The 23,817-nt window shown below is 38.9% G+C and overlaps 1 protein-coding gene across 5 annotated transcripts in view; it reads left to right on the top strand.

Annotated features, from left to right (window-relative positions):
* Window positions 1-23,817, top strand: part of MYO3B (myosin IIIB) — a 503,216-nt gene that overhangs the window by 262,057 nt on the left and 217,342 nt on the right. For all 5 annotated transcript variants that reach the window (XM_035304567.3, XM_035304566.3, XM_035304565.3 and 2 more), the window contains one exon: window positions 16,733-16,812. In XM_035304567.3, coding sequence (XP_035160458.3) covers window positions 16,733-16,812 — 80 coding nt within the window. The remainder of the gene's footprint in view (window positions 1-16,732; window positions 16,813-23,817) is intronic.

Genomic DNA, 23,817 nt, shown 5'->3' with positions numbered 1-23,817 from the left:
CCCTCTGTGGTGGATGAAACCCAGATACTAAGAAGTCAAGTCAAGTCCCCCAAGACCTCCTAATAAGTGAGGCAGAGCTGAGACAAATCCCTGGTGGTTTGACCCTAAAACATACAACCTTTTTTCTTTTTTTTTTTTTTGATTCTTATTTTAAATTTTTGTAGGAACATAGTAGGTGTATATATTTATAGGGGGTACATAAGGTATTTTAATACAGGCATGCTTTTTTTTTTGCAGTCAAAGTCTCACTCTGTAACCCAGGCTGGAGTACAATGGCATAATCTTAGCTCACTGCAATTTCTGCCTCCTGGATTCAAGCAATTCCCCTGCCTCAGCCTCCTGAGTAGCTGGGATTATAGGTGCCCACCAGCACACCTAGCTAAGTTTTGTATTTTTAGTAGAGAGAGGGTTTCACCATGTTGGCCAGGCTAATCTTAAACTCCTAACTTTGTGATCTGCCCACCTCGGCCTCCCAAAGTTGTGGCATTGCAGGTGTGAGCCTCCGTGCCTGGCTGATACAGGCATTCTTAACTGTACCTCTGCAATCCAGGCATCAAATAGCCTGAGCAAAAAGTCTGAAATGTGAAAGGATCGTGGCATGTCCAGAGACCAGCTAAGAGTTCATGGTATGTTGGGGAAAGTGGGGTAAGCTGGTATCTGCTTCTGGAGGGCTTTGGATGTCATGTTAAATTGAAAAATTAAAAAAAATTTAGTGCCACACCATTCATTCACTTATCCATTCACAAATAATTATTGAATGCTTACTATATGCTAGGTATATTGTACTAAGCACTAGGTACGAGGTGCTAAGTAGAATAGACTCAGTGTTTGCCCTCATGCAGCTTAGAATGTCCCCCATGTCTTAGAATGTCACAGACACAGTGTTAATTAGATTCATGGATAGCTTTCAGTGTTGCATCATTAGTTAACATCTTTGCCTTTGATGAGACATTCTCTAGAAATATTTAAACCATAAATCTATTTCATTCAGTTTTATCACTCATCCATGGTGCTACACTAGCCCTGCAAAATGGTTCATAGTCAATTGCTTACCTCCTGAGGATAATGAGCCATAAGTGTTCTTGGATGACTGAAAGAAGAACCTGTGATACTGATGTTTGCCAAGAGATAGTAGATATAATCTCTCTCTAGGCAGCTAGGGTAGGCACATTCTAAAATGTTCTTCTAGTTCATTTGACCTTTTTCTTTTTTTCTTTCATGTCTATGTGAAGGCTTAGGCAAAGGGCACTTTGCAAGTCTTACAGCAGTTGCTGAAGAAATATTTTTTGAGCCAGGTGTTGGATTACAGCTCACACCTGTAATCCCAGCACTTTGGGAGGCCGAGGCGAGTGGATTACCTGAGGTTGGGAGTTCAAGACCAGCCTGACCAACATGGAGAAACTCGGTCTCTACTAAAAAATACAATATTAGCCGGGCGTGGTGGCACATGCCTGTAATCTCAGCTACTCAGGAAGCTGAGGCAGGAGAATTGCTTGTACCTGGGAGGTGAAGGTTGCAGTGAGCAGAGATTACGCCATTGCACTCCAGCCTGGGCAACAAGAGCGAAACTGCATCTCAATAAAAAAAAATTTTTTTTTAATTAATTAATGGGAATAGAAATAGATACTTAGTACCTGGCTTCAAAGGGGTTGTAATCACTATAAGGAGCCAAATCATTTCTAAAGATTAATACAATATATACTAATATAAGATAGCATATTTACATTGATTTTAAAGGACATAGACACAATTGTGCTGACTAGCTGCAACCTCTAGAATCAGTGATGCTTGTAGCGTTCCTTCATCAGAAAATAATCTTTGTTGGCCTTTATTCTCAATAGGTTTCACTCTTTCCAAAAAAAAAAAAAAAAAACAGATTTACATTAAAGTCTGTCAGATAGTACTTTAATTTAGAAAGTCTTTTTGAAATCAGTTATTTTGGACAATACAGTATTATAGTTCCATAAAGCCAAGGTCTCCAAAAAACAATGAACTTCATTCTTCAATGCCATGAAATATATAAGATTCAATGGAAGAAGTGATTCCGGGCATTGGCATTTTATGAGTAGGTTATACATGCATCTGTGAGAAATGTGTATACGTGGGTGTTCAGAAACATGATAATGTAGCTTAGATATGAGTATTGCCGGCCAATTGCAAGTTTAGTTTCCTGCAGAATACCACTCATTTCAGTGTGTATCTCCTTATTTTCTGAATTCTCAAGTTGCTATAGTTTTTCCCAAGGATATACACATACACATGGATTTTTATACTAGATTCTTTTATAAAAGAGCAGTGACATGGAATAGTCATTCTTTAAAATAGAGCAAAAATAATTGGTAAATGTGAAAATTAGACTTTGATACCTACAAATCAAAAGCTAACCTTGAATGCTTTCAGAGACCCAATAGAAAAAAAAAAACATATATAAGTGATTATTGTCTTCACATTAGTACCCAGTTTTTCTAAATGGCTGGTATATGCAAATATGTAAAAGAAGCATAATCTTGGGCCGGGCGCGGTGGTTCATGCCTATAATCCCAGCACTTTGGGAGGCCGAGGCGGGTGGATCACAAGGTCAAGAGATCAAGACCATCCTAGTCAACATGGTGAAACCCCATCTCTACTAAAAATACAAAAATTAGCTGGGCATGGTGGCGTGCGCCTGTAATCCCAGCTACTTGGGAGACTGAGGCAGGAGAATTGCCTGAACCTAGGAGGCGGAGGTTGCGGTGAGCCGAGATTGCACCATTGCACTCCAGCCTGGGTAACAAGAGCGAAACTCTGTCTCAAAAAAAAAAAAGGAAGCATAATCTTTTAGTAGGAGAATAGATGTCATAAAGATGTTGAAAATGAACACCTTGAATTCATTAATCTTAAAAACATTGCAGAAAGGAAGCAAAAAACAATACCTTTGTCTCCTCTCTCATGTGCTAAGGAACAAGAATGATATTTTAAAAAGTGGAGAACTGGGCAAGATAGCGCATGCCTGTAATCTCAGCACTTTGGGAGGTCAAGGTGGGTGGCTCACCTGAGGTCAGGAGTTTGAGACTAGCCTGACCAACATGAAGAAACCCCGTCTCTGCTAAAAAAATATAAAATTAGCCAGGCATGGTGGCACATGCCTGTAATACCAGCTACTCAGCAGGCTGAGGCAGGAGAATCTCTTGAACCCGGGAGGCGGCGGTTGCGGTGAGCCAAGATTGCACTACTGCCCTCCAGCCTGCACAAGAGTGAAACTCTGCCTCAAAAAAAAAAAAAAAAAATTAGAGAACTGAATAAGCTCACTTTAGCCACAATAGTGAAGCAAAGAAGGAGGAATAACTGAAGAGGTCATAGCAACAGAGCCAGTGCTGATTGCTTGTGTTAGCTGTGAAGAGAGCATTGGCAAATGAAATATCCAGGCCTCAGTAAAACCACCATCTAAGCTTCCTCCCTTTAAGCCAGGCTATCATCACCACCCACTCGTTCTGTTGCCTACTGAACTGCTCAGAAATAACACATTTCACATATTTTCGTTTTATCACCTTTATTTTGTTCTTTCTTATTTCCCCCACTTCAGGGGTCTTTTGGGATATATTTTACAACTATAGAAAAAATTTCAGAGCTTGATGCAAGCCTAACGCTACTTAATATTTTTGTTGTTGTTAGATGGAGTCTCGCTCTGTTGCCCAGCCTAGAGTGCAGTGGTGTGATCTCAGCTCACTGCAACCTCCACCTCCTGCGTTCAAGCAATTCTTGAGTAGCTGTGATTACAGGCATGCGCTACCACACCCAGCTAATTTTTTGTATTTTTAGTAGAGATGGGGTTTTGCCATATCAGCCAGGCTGGTCTCGAACTCTGGACCCCAGGTGATCTGCCCACCTCAGCCTCCCAAAATGCTGGGATTAGAAGTGTGAGCCACCACACCTGGCCTACTTAACTTTAACTCCAACTTGAGGCCAGTTATTGCACTTACTCGTTTGCTTGTTGTTCAGCATGTTGTTGGTTTTTGAACAATACTGTTTACCGCCTTGATCAGCTTAGGTAAAGCTCACACGTGTCCTGGCCACAGATGTCATGCAATCTTTTATTTTGGCACCAGGCTGATATTACACACTGTTTGTTCTATCTAGTTCCCTTTCAGAGAACAGTCCACCCCTGTCTACGCCACATGCCTGGCATTGATCTAGGCGAAGCTACGTAGCCACAAAGGTGTTTATTGTGGGCACCATGTTGGAATGCCATGACACACAAGTGCAGAACCACTGATCTTCTCAGACTCCTCATTTGACATATAATGCTAGTAAGTCATAAAGAGTAGACATGATCTCCTTAGGTCAGTGGCAGGTTTGGCATAAGAATCCAAGTTTCTCACTTTCCAGTGTCCTTTTTATTGCTTCCATGCTAAAGAGGAAAACTCAAAAAAGCATTTATAGTTCCAAGCACTGAATCATAATCCTGCACAATGGAAGGCTAACAGTGTCTTGTTCATGGAAGCCCTGTGTAACTTTCTCAGGCTTAAAAACACAAGGAAGCATAGGTGTTGTGGGAAATTATATGACTGACCTACCATCAATAGATAGGTGTGTTGTGCAAATCTTCTAGGGAGGAATTTTTTACTTTGCATTAATCAGTTTATTCACTCCAGTCTGAGCATTTTATTTAGGATTCTGTTCTTAGACTGTGAAATGTAATTTCTCTGTATGAAACTACCTGACCCATATGAGATTTTACTCAAGACTTTGGCTGTATCAGTACTGTACTAACTGGAAGGAGTTCCCTACTAGTTTGTATCGAAACCCTACCTTTGGCCACATGGATGAATGGGCATTCTACCTGAAGAGCAGAACAGGCTTTTGTTCACAGTCCGACCAGTGACTTATGATACCTTAGCAAAGCCTTCCTGCCCATATTTTCTTTCCCCTAAAACTGTGCCCATAGGTAGCATTCTCATGGGAAGGGAGTGGTAAGTAACTTGTTTTTATTCTTGCAAGGGTAAAATAATAAATGTTTTAATGCTATTATTAAATGTCTAATTTTAAAATAAGAAGCCTTCTGGGAATTTGCCTTACAAACTCTCTGGAACTCTCTGGAACCTTCGGGTTTACATTCTGTGTCCGTCTTGTCCTTGACTTCCAGATAGAATAGCTTCCATTTCCTACCAAATTCATGTTTTGCTTTCAAAATCTGGCTCATTCCCTGCCTGCTCTTCAGTTTTTGTTTTCCTCATTTTCTCATGAAAACTTAGTGTTCTGTCTCTTCATGTCACTTTATTCAGAGGTTTATTCTAACACTCACCAGTTTACATTGCAATGAATTCTTTATGTGCCAGCCTTTCCCCTTCCCACAAGAGCTTCTCTGGGCTGTCCTCTCCTTGAAACAAAGAACTGTATAGTTGGCTCTTGAACAATGTTGATTTGAACTGTGCAGGTCCGCTTATATACAGGGTTTTGTTTTTTTTTTTTTTTCAACCAAATGCAGATCAAAAATACAGTATTGGTTGGATGCAAAACTGCATATATGGAGGGCCAACTTATATGTGGGTTCTTCAGAGCTGACTGCATAGATTTTGGTATACCTGGGGGTCCTGGAAAGAATCCCTCATATATATGCCAACTGCATTCTATTAATACCTTATAAGACCCATAGAAGGCCTTTACTGTATTATTTCAAAGTATGAATAACTTGAGCATCATTAAATGAAAGATATCCTATCTCAAAACTGTCCCCCTTACCTAGACCCTAGATCATCTGTAGGTACTCAACATTCCCATCAATAGAGTAATTTCGTAAATTTTTTTTCTAGGTAGCTTTTTTTTTTTAATCATATAAACATCTCACCTGAATGAATTAATATATTCATTTGTCCATTAACACATTATACCTGGATTAAGTGTCAGATGAATAGTAACCCATAGGTTTGGAACAAAGACAAAAGGAGATTTGATGGGAATATGGAGGAGGTGTGTACTGCATGGAAAAGTTCAAGGGTGGGACAGCGAAGCAGGGGGAACTGGATATTGGGATAGGGACGTGACAGCATTAAACCCATGTTGCACCCTCAGAAGTGGAAATAGAGAGGTGAAAAGGGACATGGGGAATTTGAATACATCTTTTGCCCAAATTATGATTTTGCCCAGGACTATCTCTAATTGCTCTGAGATTGGAATAAACCATTCTCATATCTCAGTGACATGGGTGCTGACAGACATGTGTATGTGGCTTTTATTTTATTGTGTTTTTAAATGGTCTTCTTGGGCAGTTTTTGGTTAAATGTCAACAGTTATAGGCTCTTGTACTTTGGTGAATACATATCATGCCATGTGGCAGCCATGTTATTTTCAAGCAAACTCCACCCAGAACATATGGGAAGAGCTTCCTTCATCTGGCTCTAAGAGGAAGGTCTTGTCATTAAAAGAGACTGACCTTCTGCCAATGTGGCAATAAAATGCAGAAAACAGAGCAACTCCACTCTTGGCTGCGTTAGGAAGGAGAAGGCTCGTTAGCTCCTTGAGAGTCTTGGATTCGGTACAGTCGTTTGCTGGACTGACATCCTGTCGATGAGTTTTAATGCTTAAGGAGAGAAGAAGGAGTTACTATTTGTTCCCTAGCTCTACAGTTTCAGATCCCTGGGTCACAAATCTTACAAGCTGTTTACATTCTAAAGAAAAAAGTTAGTGAAAACATTGGTTTGGCTTTCTTCAAGCAAATAGTCTAAAGGTGTTAATTATGTAGAAATTCCTTGAAATACCAGACAACTGCCAATTAAAAGTCAATACAAGAATAGGGAGGGGTTTCTTTGGGGCTTTGAATTTCTCATGTGCATGATAAAGTTGTATATTCAGAAAAGACAGTGAATTTGTTATCTGTGCATACCTTTTTTCAGGAAAACAGATGGAAGGACAGTGTGGTCTCTTACTTAACTCTTGATTCCTTCCCTCCACAAAGCTGCAATCCCTTCTATACATAGTTATGTGCATCACATAATGACATTTCAGTCAATGACAGACCACACATACAACTGGGGTCCCATGAGATTGCTATGGAGCTGAAAAATTCCTGTCTCCTAGTGACATCCTAGCCTTGTAAAGCGTTACTCACGTGTTTGTGGTGATGCTGATACAAGCCTACCGTGCTGCCAGTTTTCTAAAATACAGCAGATCCACTTATCATAGCACTGAATAATGATAATAAACAACTATGTTACTGGTTTACATATATGCTATAGTATGATTTTAAGTTATTAAGTTAGCGTGTGCTCCTACTTATTTCTTTTAAGTTAACTGTAACACTGCCTCAGGCAGGTTCTTCAGGAGGTATTCTAGAAGAAGGCATTGTGATTATAGAGAAGGCTTTGTGATTAGAGGAGAAGACAACTCCCTGTTACTGCTCCGTAGACCTTACAGTGGGACAAGATGTGTGGAGGTAAAAGACAGTGATATTGATGATCCTCACCCTGTGTAGGCCTCTGCTAGTGTGTGCGTTAGTGTCTTTGTTTTTTGTTTTTTTGTTTGAGATGGAGTGTCACTCTGTCCCCCAGGCTGGAGTGCAGTGGCGCAATCTCTGCTCACTGCAACCTCTGCCTCCCGGGTTCAAGAAATTCTCAGCCTCAGCCTCCTGAATAGCTGGGATTACAGGTGCTCACCACCACACCTGGAAAATTTTTGTATTTTTAGTAGAGATGGGGTTTCACCATCTTGGTCAGGCTGGTCTTGAACTCCTGACCTCATGATCTATCCACCTTGACCTCCCAAAGTTTTGGGATTATAGGCATCTGACTTAGTGTCTGACCTAGTGTCTTTGTTTTTAATTAAAATATTAAAAAGTAAAGAGACAAATTTTTAAAAAGATCTTAAAATTTAAAAAGACTTATAGAATCAAGATACGAAGAAAATATTTTTGTACATCTTACAATGTGTTTGTGTTTTAAGCTAAGTGTTATTTCAAAAGAGTAAAGGAAGTTTTTTTTTGTTTTTTGTTTTTTTAGAGAGGGAGTCTCACTGTGTCACTAGGCTGGAGTGCAGTGGCACCATCTCAGCTCACTGTAACTTCTGCTTCCCAGGTTCAAGCGATTCCCCTGCCTCAGCCTCCCGAGTAGCTGGGACCACAGGCGCACACCACCATGCCTGGCTAATTTTTTCTTATATTTTAGTAGAGATGGGGTTTCACTGTTTTGGCCAGGATGGTCTTGATCTCCGGACCTCAAGATCTGCCTGCCTCAGCCTCCCAAAGTGCTGGGATTACAGGCGTGAGCCACCACGCCTAGCCAAGAGTCAAAAAGTTTTTTAAGATTTTAAAGTTTGTAAAGTTATGGTAAGTGGTTAATTTATTATTGAAGACAAAGAAGGCCAGCGTGGTGGCTCATGCCTGTAATCCCAGCACTTTGGGAGGCCAAGGTGGGTGGATCATGAGGTCAGATATTCGAGACCAGCCTGGCCAACATGGTAAAACACCATTTCTACTAAAAATATGAAAAATATCAGCTGGGCATAGTGGCACATGCTTGTAATCCCAGCTACTCAGGAGGCTGAGGCAGGAAAATCGCTTGAACCCAGAGGCGGAGTTTGCAGTGAGCCGAGATTGTGCCACTGCACTTCAACCTGGGTGACAGAGTAAGACTCTGTCTAAAAAAAGGAAAGAAAAATATTTTTAAATAAATGTAGTGTAGCCTAAGTATGCAGTATTTATAAAGTCTACAGTAGTGGACAGTAATGTCCTAGGCCTTCACGTACCACTCACTCACTGACTCACCCAGAGAAACTTCCCGTCCTGCAAGCCTCGTTCATGTTATGTGGGCTATATAGGTGTACTGTTTGTTTACATTTTATATCATATTTTTGCTGTACCTTTTCTGTGTTTAGATGTGCAAATACTTTTCATTGTGTTTTAATTGCCTACAGTATTCCATACAGCAACATACTATACAGGTTTTTAGCCTAGGAGAAATATGCTATACCATATAGCCTGGGTGTATCAACCTTAAAAAAACAAAAAAACCACACACACACACACACACACACACACACACACACACACACAGAAAATTATCTATAAATATAAAATTTAGGAATATAAATAAGGATTATAATCTGGAATGGCATAAAATGGCAAGCCACCAGTGCATTCAGTGAGGGAACGGTTAGGGGAGCTTTTATTAGTAAAAAAGAGATTTTCATAAGCTGCTTAGAAATAGAGTTCATTGGTTCCAGAGGTTCAAAGCCAGAGTTGTCAGTTCATTGGTGGAGATTCTGTTACTGGGCAAGTGTTCTTCTGAGAACATCTTAACTGAATTACTGCAGTCCTATAGAATGCCTAGTGATAAACCTTATTAAAAGCAGGAGATGCATGAAGGATGCAAAAAGGTTTTTTGTGGGGTTTTTAGAAAGTCCTTGGAAACAGTTCTTATCTCAGACATGTAAGCATGAGTCTCCTCTTTTTCAGGCCTTCTCAGCCCTATTTTGTCTGACAAAAGTGATTTCATCTTCTATCTGTAATTGTCACAGTGTGCAGAGGCTATACATCTAGGTTTTTGTAAGTACCTCTATGCTGCTCGCATAATGACAAAATTCCCTATAACTCTTTTCTCAGAATATATCCCTGTCATTAAGCAACACGTGACTATATATACATTATCCATATTCTTTTCATAAGAGATTAGGTCATGTCCAAGTGGGCTGGGAACTCTTCCATCCTGCTTTGCCCATTTGTTTATATTAAACCTTAAAGCTGTAGATAAATGCTAAGGGAGAAAGTAAAAACTGTGGAACAAAATTTAACATCACACGTGATTGCCTTTTCTTGGCTTCCCACAGCTGTGTCATATTTTGTGTCTATCTTAAGTTACTTCGATGTATCAAATCTAAAATAAATTTTTGTTATAGATTTAGGAGAGATGGTTATGTAAAGATGAAAAAAGTTTTTTACCATACAAAATACTATAGGTTTGTGTTTTTTGAGATGAGGTCTTGCTCAGTTGCCCAGGCTAGAGTGCAGTGGTGTGATCATGGCTCACTGCAGCCTCAACCTCCCGGACTCAACTGATCCTACCACTTCAGCCTGCTGAGTAGCTGGGACCCCAGGCATGCCATCACACCCAGCTAATTTTTAAAATTTTTTGTAGAGACGGGGTCTCTCTATGTTGCCCAGGCTGGTCTCAAACTCCTGGGCTTAGGCGATCCTCCACTTTACCTTCCCAAATTCTGGGATTACAGATGAGAGCCACTGCACTTAGCTACTATAGTATTTTTTATAGTATGTTTTTATACAACTATGTACTGAATTTAACTCCTTGTGTTTTGTTAGCTACAGTATTATAAACTGAAATTGGAACATGTTAATTACTGCAAGTATTGCATTAGCCTACGTCTGTCCCAAGCTTGCTCCCAAACATTACCAACAAAACTCGCTGGTAACACAAAAGTGGAGTTTATTGCTTCCCACCACCTCTCCAAGCTTCGGCAGTGTCTTGGAGAAGGGAAGTCAAGGTCAGAGTTTGTTGAGCCAACATTTATTTTAAAGAAGCATCTTTCAAAGTGAGGGCCTTTGATTAGGATTGGGTAAGGATCACAAAGCAGCAATCCAGGGCTGGTGGAAACACCAAGGGGAGGACTTTGACAGGAGAGATTTATAGAATCATAGGGAATGAACTGTCAGGTTGATCCTTTCCGTGGAAGAGCTGATGAGTCTTTCAGGAAGTTTCTGTGATGAGCAATCTAACCATTTGCCTGGGCTTGGAGACTCCTGGCAAAAGAAAGTCATGCTAATGGAGACAGGAATTACACAAGCTTATTGTATTGTAGACGGTAAGATGTGGTTTCGGTTCTCATAGCTAAGCTGAATATGGGGTACATGATTTCAGTTCTCGGGTCTACTAAGATAACTTCATTTTGTAACGGAGGAACTGAAGCATCTGATTTTTTTTGCAGCTCCTTATATTTGTAGCTATTTGACACAAACAACTTTTGACATTTCAGCACTGCTTTGCAATCATTTCTTAGTTTATAAGCCTATTTCTGGGGTTTGGAGAGAAAATTAAAGCAGGAAAATTTCTCAAACAAATGCCCACCAACAGTCACCACTGGAACCCTGCAACAAGTCCTATAAACCCAGAGGATGCAGCAGAGGGAGACTGAATTCTGTGTTTGATTATTTAAAACCACAAGCTATCCTTTGGGGCAGTTCTTAAAAGATGACTACAGATGAAACCCTGGGTTCTGGGGTACTTTCCAAGCAAGGAAAATCCTCTGAAGCAGTAGGAAAATTGCCATCTTTTAAAAGTTCCACCTCTGTCTTCAGACCACTTGTATCTTTTTCTTTAAGTTGGAAGCAAGGAAACTGTGAGATCACTGTAAGCTCCAATTCAGATTCTCCCTTAACACAGTTCCCACACAGGACATAAATTCCATTAGATGTCTCTGACTTCTGTTTTCTGTTTCCAACACAGGACACACATTGGTAGTTGCAGTTTTGAGAAGCACAGGAGGATGTTCTGGGGCTGAGAAGAGGCTGTCTTGGGGGTGAAGCACTGAGGATGCTTAACATTTGAAAGAAGTGTGAACACTGTATTTACGTTTAAATTAAAATGGAAACTTTGTATAGGTTATGTTTCTGAAAGGTGTGTGTGGCGCATCTGCTGAGGTCTATTGTTTATTCATGCTGTAAATCCTTTGAAATGTGTTAAAATGCTTCCCACTCATTATAAAGCTCCTGCCACCCCTGGATTACGACTTTGATGTCACCAATCCTGCTTCAAAGGGTTCTTTCTGGGCTATTAATCACAGTTTAGCCTCTGAAGATATCGCCAGTGAAAACATTTGGACATCTTTGTGCTAGACTTGCTGAAACTTTGAAATCTTGAGTGTCTTGCATATGCACAAATTGCAGCACTTCCTTTCATTAACAACTTTTTATTTTGCTACGGAATCAAATGACACTGTAGGTAAAAAGGCAAACAAATCTCTTCACGCACTTGGTCTAGGGGAAGAGGAATCAGGGAAGTGGTGAAGGGTGGGTGGGGTAGTGAGCAGGCCATTCAGACTCTTCAAAGGTGAAATGTGGGAGGGATCTGAGTGGCCAAGAGTTGCCTCATCATTTTTTCTAACCTTTCATAGTTTTGTTTTTGTTTTTTTGACTAACCAGTGCTTACGTAGAGAATTGGTAAGATTTCCTGGTCTTTTCTTTATGCTTTGAGACCTTTGTGAACAGTTCACAGAAAATAATAATAAAATAGTGCCTAATGCGAAATGAATACTTGCCTTCCTCTAGTCCTGTGTTGACGACGTGTTTTGTGAGTTGTCTTGTTAAATCCCCTTAATAACTCTGAGAAGTATTATGCGAGAAAAACAGGTAGTACTGTTTTCTTATTATGGACAAGGAAACTGAGGCTTTGAAAAGTTTGAGGTCACGCCCCTGACAAATGCAAGGCCCTGTACAACTTCACCGGCCCCAGGATTCAGGGGCTGCGTTCTCCCACTCCCCACCCCACTGATTCACTGCAGGTGGCCACGTTTCTCCTTATGTGTAGAGGGATTAGTGGGGTTCAGGGCTCACTATCCCAAAATATGGCCCCTTGACCTATTGAATATTTTAAGCTGAAGGAATTTGAGAAAATGGCAGAAGCAGGAATGTCACTCTTAGCCCCCACTTCCTTCTCTCATAAAATCTAGGAAGGATTTTTCTGACCTTCCCCTAAAGCAGGCTGTAAGACTGTCACATAGGAACTGGTGGTCTTCTACCCACATGAAAGAAATATCTTTATCTCTGAAGACACAGGGACACAGAGAAGAATCTAAACAAATAGGCCTTGCTCTTTCCCCAGTTTCTTACCATTAGATGACACTTCTTTTATTTCTTTACTACTCTCCTTTTTATTTCCTTAAAAAGGCTCTAGAGTCACCTAAAACTTATATTAAGTAAATTTTTATACTTTTCCCTTGTTAATCTGTCCTTTGTTATAAGGGCCTCAACCATGAGCCTAGGATGGGTAGATAAAAAGATATTTTTCCTCCCCTGAAGGATCCTTACTGCCTGGTCTACTAATCAGTGTCTGTGTCCTAAACCCTCACAATGATGTACTCTATTATCTGACTCCTTTCTCAGGAAAACTTCCTTCAGTGTCTTTTTTCTTCCATATTCATGACTTTTAGTGATAAGCAGTGCTAATCACTGTCCCAGTTGGAGTCTTTTTCTTGTTACAGTAAAACAATATATATATGACATGAAATCTTTCTTTTTAAGTATACGATACTGCATCAACTATGTGCACATTTTTGTACAGCAGATCTCTAGAAGTTTTTCATATTATGTGACTAAAACCCAGTACCAACTGAATAGCAGCTCCCACTTCCTCCTGCCCCCAGCCACTGACGGCTACCATTCTACTCTCTGCTTTTGTGAGTTTGACTACTTTCAGATACCTCACGTAAGTGGAATCATGCAGTACTATGTTCCTGTGACTGGCTTATTTCCCTTAGCATAATGTCCCCCAGCTTCATCCATGTTATAGCGCATGGCAGGATTTCCTTGTTTTTTTTAAGGCTTGGTATTCAATTATATATATATACCATATGTTCTTTTTCTATTCACCTGTCGGTAGGCATTCGGTTTGTTTACATTTCTTGGCCCTTTGAATAAGTGCAAATATCTCTTAGAGATCTTGTTTTCAATTCTCTTAGATACATACTCAGAAGTGGGATTGCTGTATCATATGTTAGATCTATTTTTAATTTTTTTGAGGAAGCTTTATGCTACATTTTCCATAGCAGTTGTACCATTTTGTATTCCCACCAGCAGTACAGAGGGTTCTAATTTCTATCTATCTTCAACACTTGTTTCTGTTTCTTTGATGATGACCATCTTAGTAGGTATGAGGTACTATTTCATCTCATTATGGTTTTGATTTTCATTTCCCTGATGTTCAGTGATACCAAGTATCTCTTCATATACCTCGTAGCCATTTGTATGCCTTCTTTGGAGATACGTGTATTGAAGTCCACATTTAAATTGTTTCTTTTTGTTGTTGTTGTTGTTGTTGTTGTTGTTACTTTGGCTTTTTACTATTTAGTTTTAGGAGTTCCTTATATATTTTGCATGTGAATCCTTTATTAGCTGTATGGTTTGAAAATACTTTCTCCCATTCCATAGGTTATCTCTGCACTCCCTTGATTGTTTCCTTGGTTGAGTAGAAGTTTTAGTTTTATGTAGTCTCGTTGTCTATATTTGCTTTTATGGCTTAGGTTTTGGTTTCATATCTAAAAAATTGTTTTTTTAGATATGAAGTCATGAAGTTTTTCTCCTATGTTTTCCTCTAGGAGTTTTATAGTTTCCGTTTTTGCATTTTAATCTTTAATCCATTTTGATTTGATTTTTGTGTATTCTAACAGTTCAATTTTATTCTTTTGCAGTTGATATCCACTTTTCCTGACACTGTTTGTTGAAGAGATTATCTTACCCCATTGTACAGTCTTGGTGCCCTTTTCAAATATTATTTTTTCACATATTTGTGTGTGTTTATTTCTGGGCCACTCTATTTTATTTAATTGGTCTATTTGTCTTTATTTCAGCACCATATGTTTTGATTACTTTCTGTAGCTTTGTAATATGTTTTGAATTCAGGAAATGTGAGTTCTCTAACTTTGCTCTTTTTCTTACGGTTGTTTTGGCTCTTCTGGGTCCTTTGCGGTTGTATATGGATTTTAGGATACTTTTTGTATCTGCAAAAGATGCCATTGATTCTTAATAAGGATTACATTGAATCTGTAGAATGCTTTGGGTAGTATGGACATTTTAACAATATTAAGTCTTCCAATCAATGAAGAGTTATGTCCACTCATTTATTTGTGCCTTAATTTCTCTGAGCAATGTCTTATAGTTTTTGGTGAAGTCTTTTGTCTCTTTGATTAAATTTATTTCTGTTGTATTTTGATGCTATTGTAAATGGAACTGTTTCCTTAATTTCTTTTTTGACTAGTTCATTTTTAGTGGTTAAAAATTCAACTGAATTAGCCAGGTGTGGCAGAGGGCGCCTGTAATCCCAGCTACTCAGGAGGCTGATCATGAGTTGCTTGAACTTGGGAGGTGGAAGTTGCAGTGAGCTGAGATCATACCACTGCACTCCAGCCAGGGTGACAGAGTGAGACTCTGTCTCAAAAAAAAAAAAAAAAAAAGCAACTGAGTTTTGGGTGTTGATTTTATATCAAACAATGTTGCTAAAGTTAGTTCTAACATTTATCAATTCTAATAATTTTTTTAATGTGGATTTTTTTTTTTCTGAGATGAAGTCTTGCTCTTGTCACCCAGGCTGGAGTGCAATGACACAGTCTCAGCTCACAGCAACCTCCACCTCCTGGGTTCAAGTGATTCTCCTGCCTTGGCCTCCTGAGTAGCTGGGATAACAGGTGCCCACCACCACACCCAGCTAATTTTTGTATTTTTAGTAGAGCTGGGGTTTAGCCATGTTGGCCAGGCTGGTCTCGAACCCCTGACCTCATGATCCACCTGTCTCGGCTTCCCAAAGTGCTGGGATTACAGACATGAACACTGCACCTGACCTTAATGTGGAATCTTTAGGGTTTTCTACATATAAGATCGTGGACAGAGATAATTTGACTTCTTCCTTTCTGAGGTTGATGTCTTTTATTTCTTTTTCTTACCTAATTGCCCCAGCTAAGACTTCTGTTACTATAATATATTGAGTAGAAGTGGTGAGTGTGTGAATCCTTGTCTTTTGATCGTGAGGAAAAAGTTTCAATTTTTCACTGGTATGACGATTGTGTTACTGGAAAGAGGTCGCAATCCAGATTCCAAGACAGGTTTCCTGGATGTTGCCTAAGAAAGAATTCTGGGTGAGTCCATAGAATAAAGTGAAAGCAAGTTTATTAGGGAAGTAAAGAAATAAAAGCATGGGTGCTCCATAGGCAATGAAGCCCCGAAGCCTGCTGGTAACCCATTTTTACGGTTGTTTCTTGATTATATGCTTAACAAGCAGTGGATTTTTCATGAGTTTTCTGGGAAAAGCATTGGCAATTCCCAGAACTGAGGAGTCCTCCTTGGAGGCCACATAGGGTAACTTCCTGATGTTGCCATGCATTTGTAAACTGTCAAGGAGATGGTGGGAGTGTCTTTTCACATGCTAATGCATTATAATTAGCATATAATGTGCAATGAGGATGACCAGAGGTCCCTTTCATCACCACCTTGGTTTTGGTGAGATTTGGCTAGCTTTTTCTTTTTTTTTTTTTAACACAACCTGTTTTATCAGCCAGGTCTTTATGACCTGTATTTTCTGCTAACCTCCTGTCTCATCCTGTGGCTAAGAATGCCTAACCTTCCGGGAATGCAGCCCAGTAAGTTTCAGCCTTATTTTCACTCAGCTCCTATTCAGGATGGAGTTGCCCTGGTTCAAATGCCTCTGACATTTAGCTCTGAGATATTCATAAATGGCCATTACTATGTTGAGGTAATTTCCTTTTATTTCTAGTTTGTTCAGTGAACATAAATACTTTCATGTTCTTTCTTTTTGCTTATAAAACTAATATAAATTCATTTATACATTACAAATTATTTTAAACTTACAATTATTATAGTTTATAATTTATATCATCAAAGTTTCAAAAGCTTCCAAATTTTTAAAATTCAGAGCAAATTATTTTGAAAATTCAAAAACATATAAGGACACAAAGGGAACAATTACTCATGATCCTATTTCTTAACTTTTTCTTTAATTTATGTGCTTTGTGGTCTCTTTCTCAGGTAACTTGGCCCAGACAAGAGCTAGGACAACAGTGGCCTCAAGATCTTTGCCTCCACATTTCAGCGCTGGGAAAGCCAAGGTGAGTAACAGATTTGCACCAAACACGATATGGACTGGCAGGTACTATTGACCCAGGGATAATCCGAAAGTGGGCAGCATTAGTTCCTTCATGCAGCCCACTGCCTGAGCAGTTTAGTAGAGAGATCAAAGGCATTTAGGAAATCAGGGGTTAGGAAATTGGAAACATCATGGAATCCTCACAATCCTGATTCTCAGAAAGAGCACTTAAGAACAATGCTACCTAAAAATAAAGTCTGTCTAAAAAAAGATAAAGCCTTTCTCTGAAACTACCAGCAAGCTGGTGGACCAAATGGAATCGGGGAGGAAAGAAACTATGAGTGTTTCCTGTTGCTCTGCTTTGCTCTCTGAAAAATGACTTGTACACTCGTGTGCAAAGGGGTTATTAGAAGGGTGAAAAAATATCCAGCTGTAAAAATGTCTTTAACTGTTCTATCCTTTCAGCTAAAGTTTAGCGAGAGTCTTAAGGACTGCTTGGTTAATATTCATTGTAAGTGCTAACACAGAAACACAATGACCTTGAAGGTATTGATGTAAAAACTGGTCATATTGGCTGGGTGCAATGGCTCACACCTATAATCTCAGCACTTTGGGAGGCTGAGGTGGGCAGATCACAAAGTCAAGAGATTGAGACCATCCTGGTCGATTTGGTGAAATACCATCTCTACGAAAAATACAAAAAAATCAGCTGGGCGTGGTGATGTGTCCCTGTATTCCCAGCTACTTGGAAGGCTGAGGCAGGAGGATCGCTTGAACCTGGGAGGCAGAGGTTGCAGTGAGCTGAGATCGCACCACTGTACTCCAGCCTGGTGACAGAGCAAGACTCCATCTCTAAAAAAAAACACAATGAAAAACTGGTCCACATCTCTGTATTTTCTTATCTTTTGGTTTATACTGAAAATTTATTTGATAAAGAATAAACAATTTGGCCACACATTAATGCTGCTGAATACTATTCCAAAATTGGTACAGATATACATATTTATACGTACTTTGGTTGAGAATAAAAGACTTATTTGCTTAGAGTAGGAACTTAAATCAGTTTTTGTAAACAATAATTTTCTATTTTTAGAGACAGTCTCACTCTGTTACCCAGGCTGGAGTACAGTGGCATGATCTTGGCTCACTGCAACCTCTACCTCCCATATTCAAGCAATTCTCCTGCCTCAGCCTCCTGAGTAGCTGGGACTACAGGCACATGCCATTATGCCTGGCTAGTTTTTTGTATTTTAGTAGAGATGGGGTTGTACCATGTTACCCAGGCTGGTTTCAAACTCCTGAGCTCAGGCAATCTGTCTGCCTCAGCCTCCCAAAATGCTGGGATTACAGACATGAGCCACTGCGCCCAGCCATTAACAATAATTTTTACACCAATATTGCTATTATAATTCATTGTAATACCCTACATTTCACCCTTGCTACTTGAAGGCAAGATATTAGAACTATCTGGGGCTCTAAAAGAGATTTACACAGGAGTTTCAGTGGTTCTGAGGCCCTATTGGTATCACATGTAAAATTTTATCTGTATTTCATACAGTTGGTTCTCATTATTGGTGAAAGTTGTGCTCTATAAAGTTGCTGCAAACTCTGAATCAGCAAATACTGAACCATCGCTTCTAGGGAAACATAGGGCCAATACTCAGGTCACAGTATTTTTGTGAAATGATCAATGCATAACCTCATTTTACATGTGTTTCTGTTTAAAGACACCTTATTTAATATATGTTTCTTCTAAATAATTATAGTCAGTATTTTATAATATAAAACAGTGTATCAATTGCAGCATTTCTGTCATTGAACTCACAACTAACAGCACTGTAACACATGCTTGAGCAATAATAAGTATTTTCTCCATGAGGCATCTCACAACCTTCTTATGCTTAGAAACACTAGACAGCACTACCCTTGCGGAGATACATTGGGTTTTTTAAAGACAGTCTCACTCTATTGCCCAGGTTGGAGTGTAGTGGCATGATCAGAGCTCATTATAACCTGGAATTTCTGGCTTCAAGGATCCTTCCACCTCAGCTTCCAAAATAGTTAGGATACCACACCTGGCTACTTTAAAAAAAAATTTCTGTAGAGATGAGGTCTTGCTGTGTTTGTCATGCTGGTCTCTAACTCCTGGCCTAAAGTGATGCTTCTGCCTTGGCCTCCCAAAGTGCTGGAATTGCAGGTGTGAGCCATCACACCCAGCCTGAGTTGATAGGGGCAGCATTTTAAACAGCAAAGTTATCAAGAAAAACCACAGAACTGCAAAAAAAAAAAAAAAAAATATATATATATATATATATATGGACACTTGTTTATAGTATGAGAGCTGAAACAAGAAGGCAAAGCATCATCCTCTTTGACCTCAGTGGAAAATGTGTGCATAAAGGGACTGAGCTTTTCTGTGAATGACCGTGAAAGCATTGCAGGTATTGACTTTGGGTTACACATAAATTTTAGCAAGCAGACAAATCCTCAGATAATGAGGGTGTACTGCCTGTGTGGTTTTTTTGGAGTCGCTTCTACCAGTTCTAAAAGGGATTATGACACAGAGACATGAAAGAACTCCATGTAATATTTCCTGTCAACTTCCTCTCCTTTCCTCTGTTTGATTTTTGACTACTGGACTAAGGTATATCTCCTGCATTCCATACCCATAGTACCCACAGTACCAGCATACTGTTGCCTCCCTCCCTGTACTGTCTACCATGGCTCAGACCCTGCCCACATGAAAAGGGTGCCTTCTAGTGTGTGACATATATTTATATCATTAAAATAATAATAATGTGTATGGGTCTGATGAAAATAACTAAAGATTTGTTTTTACTAAGAAAATGAGTTGAAAGTTCTAATAATTAAGGTATCAAAAATACGAAGTACAATAATAGCAACAACAAATGAAACAAAACTAACTCCAGTTACTGTCCAACTTATCCAAGGTAAAATTAAACAGAAGTGACCCTGGATAAAGCTGGGCTCTATACTCAGGGAAAAGTAATGTTGTTTCCTCACCCATCAAAAGGTTTATGGCTGACATTTCTATAACCAAAAAAAAAAAAAAAAAAAAACAAATTAACAAGAGAAAAGCATACAAAGTTATTTAATGTAAGTTCTGACATGAGAGCCATCAGAAATGAAGACCCAAAGAAAAAAGGAAATCCATGTATTTTTATGATCAGATGTGCAGAATTATAACTGAAAAACAAAAGGGTATGATTTAATGGTCATAAATTGGGGCTTATTTAGCAATGACTATTTGCTCAGATTCTTCTTGGTGTCCCCATCTGACATTCCTTACCTCTGGGTATAGATCAGGACATATGTCACATGAGGATCTTCAGGGGAGAAGGGAGGGAGAATGGCAGAGAGTGACCTTCCGAGGCATTATGGCCTGCTTCAGAGAAGAGCTGTGGGAAGGTGAGAGCAGCCGTCCTGCTTCTGCTATTTAAATGCCAAAGTCCCATGTTTCGGGATAGTATGTACTTAATTCTGTCAGTTCCAACACATGGAACAGCACTCACAGAGCCAGTTTTCAATGTGTCTTGCTTTCTATTCAGTACTCTAAAGACGTTTGAGATCAGTGGTACTATAGGAGTTTTTTTCTTCTTCTTAAGGGATAGATATATCACTTGATAGCAAGAAAAATTCTTCTAAAATGGTTTTGTCAAGAAGATAATAAATAGGAGCACTTCTGAGGTTTCAGGATGCAAATAGTGAGCACTTACTGAGAACAGGAGGAAATTCTTCAGTTTTCATTTATTGCCAAAATCTAGATGGTTTATGGGATTTTTTGGAATTTACGTCTTTATCCAAGAGTAAATATAGTTGAAAAATGACGCAAATCTTTTTAATAATACCATGCTTTCAGACTTTCCTTTTACAAGTTATATCAAACCACGTCAGGTGGTGTAAACACCCAGTGAGTTTGCCTTGCCCACTGCCTAGATGGAGCCAATTGATCAAGACAGAGGAATTGTAATAGAGAAAGAGTAATTCACACAGAGCTGGCTGTGCAGGAGACCAGTTTTATTATTACTCAAATCAGTCTCCTCAAGCATTCAAGGGTTAGAGTTTTGAAGGATACTTTGGTTGTGGGGGGCAAGCAAATCAGGAGTTCTGATTGGTGAGGTCAGAGATGAAATAATAGGGAGTTGAAGCTGTCCTCTTGCACTGAGTCAGTTCCTGGGTTGGGGCCACAAGACCAGATGAGTCAGATTATTGATCTGGGTGGTGCCAGCTGAACCATCAAGTCCAGGGTCTGCAAAATATCTCAAGCACTGATCTTAGGTCTTACACTAGTGATGTTACCCCCAGGAGCAATTTGGGGAGGTTTAGAATCTTGCAGCCTCCAGCTGCTTGACTAAGATTTCTAATCTTGTAGCTAATTTTTAGTCTTGCAACAGCAGTCTAGTCCCCAGGCAGGAAGAAGGTTTGTTTTGGGGAAGGGCTATTATTGTCTTTGTTTCAAAGCTAAATGATAAACCAAGTTCCTCCTAAAGTTAGTTCAGCCTACACCCAGGAATGAACAAGGAGAGCTTGGAGACTAGAAGGAAGATGGAGTCAGTTACGTTAGATCTCTTTCACTGTAATAGTTGTCTCAGTTATAATTTTTGCAAAGGTCATTTTGGCCCCTTCCTTTGGGTTTTGTAACACCTTATTCTTAAGGTGTGGGCTATGAAGATAGACAAGATTGAAGACCACTCTAACATCTTCCTGCTGAACAGGGGGTTAGTGAGAGTAGGTGTCGACCCCAAGGTAAGAGGAGTGAAACTGCTTTGCAGCTGTCTGCATGTACTCACAGGTGCTTGGTTGGGGTTTCAAGGCTTACATGACAAGGGTGTTAGTATTCTCATCTGTAGTTTTAATGCAGCATTTATAGAACAGGTAAATAATGTGTTCTAGGATAAGGAGTGCAATTCCATGTTTTAAAAGTAAATATTTGAAAGCATTAGTTTGGGGACTTGTGGCCCACAAATAATTTAGGATTTGGCCCAAACTGCAGAAAATAATAAAAACTGAAGAACAACTAACAGGTATACTATAGTTTTTTTTTCAAGTATAATTTTTCTCTCACTAGTCCCCGATTTTATTAAAGATAAATAATAGTAGGTCAATTTTACTTGCAATATAAATTTTAGTCTTATTATGCTTGGCTTGATTATTTGCATAAACTCCAGTAGGAATAATTATTTGCCATATAGGCTCTTTTAAAATTGGCTATGCTGAAACTTTGTTCTATAAGGAATCTCAGATTATACTTTTAAAGCCTTGAATCTCACCCACCGATTTATCTATGCCTGTAAATACCTGTATGAGTTGGGTGAATTTTCCTCCTCTGAAGGTTTTAAGATGACTTGGTGCTCTTGGGCCTGTCAGAAAGTGACATTCTTTAATTAACTATAGGTCAGGAACCCTGTACAGGGACTGTGTAGACAAGGTATGAGGTTAGCTTTCCCAAGGGTCTTCATTGGCTCTATAAGTCAACTTTGATTATTTAAAGAAAGCATGCCATTCCAGTCAAAGCCTTGGTAAAATAACCAGTTTCTCCAGTTGTGTCCTGTTACAAAAGAAAAGAGATTCTTATTGCACCTATACAAAAAACTAGACTGCCATAAGTTTTGAATACTCACAAATAGTTTCTAAATTCTAGAGAAATCAGGTAGAGAAAATGCAATATCCTCCAAATTTCATTCATGGGAGTATACTTTACTCAATTGCTAAATGTTCTAGATAGCTCAAAAGAAAGAAAAGTTTTCATGACTCTGGAAAAAAAAAAGGGGGGTTAGCAATGTTTAACATATCAGCTCTCCATGAGAGTCCTAGAAATTTGTTTTTCTTCCCCCTCTATTCCAATAACACAATTTCTAAAGTTTATCAGAGACCTGCATTCGAGAGAACCCATCAGAGTCCTATATCTGATTATAAACTGCCTTCTGAAAAGGATCAAAACAAGACAATTGCCTGTGGATAGCAACAGTCTTAGGACAGCCACTATTAAAGCTATAATTGTCTAGGAATTTTGGCTACTTCTGTGGCATACAACAATTTTACATAACAATTAAAAGGCTTGATAATATACATTAAATTATATCAGAATTATAGAAGCTTCCTATAATTTTGAAACACATACAAATAACATATTTATACAAATGCAGCCCAAAGAAAGCCAAACATCATTTCTTATTTGACTATGTTTCCTGTGTGAGTTTTGTATCAAATTAGCCAAAATACATAATTTTTGCACTTTAGGGGACCTAATGTCTAAAAGATTAATTAGGTCAGAAAAAGACATACTTTATAATTTGATTTTGGAAAGTGTGTCAGATATCAAAAGTGTACAACACTGTATATCACTAAATAGAATCCCAGGTTATCATAAGTCATTCATTTAGCCAAAATGATAACTTCGAAATTTTAAAAAAGAAAAGTCATTGACTCTTACAGAAGGGAAACTCAGCTTTCTAGACAACAGGATGTAGTGAAGATAGCATGAGGCCAACTGAATCTGTCTCTTCTCTCTCCCCTCTTTTTTTCTGTGGTTTACTCAAAAGGCAAACAAGATTTTTTTTAGTTGTCTCTTAATATTACATAAAAATCTTTTTCAAAAGGGAAAACCAAATTTCATGTTTACTTTAGGGCATCTTTAATGCTAAAGCTAATTTTTAATAACATTCTATAAATTTATGTTGTTTTAATTAGTTTGACCGTAAGGTGAGATTTTTGTAAACTTCTTGTAACTCTTTACAATTTTCTGCTAAACAGATCAATTCTCTAAAAGAAAACCCTGGTATTCAGACACGTGGGCCCAGATTCTGGCTCCACATCAGTGTGCTTTTATTTTAATGTTCAATCTATGGAAAAATACTAAATAATTCCCTTCAAATCCTGGCCAATTTGCTTCTTCTCACAGAACTTCCTTTACAAGATCAGTCCTTCACGAACCTTTCCAACTTGCTTAAACCTTCAGTTTTGTCCTTTTACTCTTTTAGCTTAAGACAATCTTTAAAACCCTCTA

Source organism: Callithrix jacchus, chromosome 6, assembly GCF_049354715.1.
Source record: "Callithrix jacchus isolate 240 chromosome 6, calJac240_pri, whole genome shotgun sequence".
NCBI lineage: Eukaryota > Metazoa > Chordata > Mammalia > Primates > Cebidae > Callithrix > Callithrix jacchus.
This window is presented reverse-complemented; position numbering and strand designations above follow the sequence as displayed.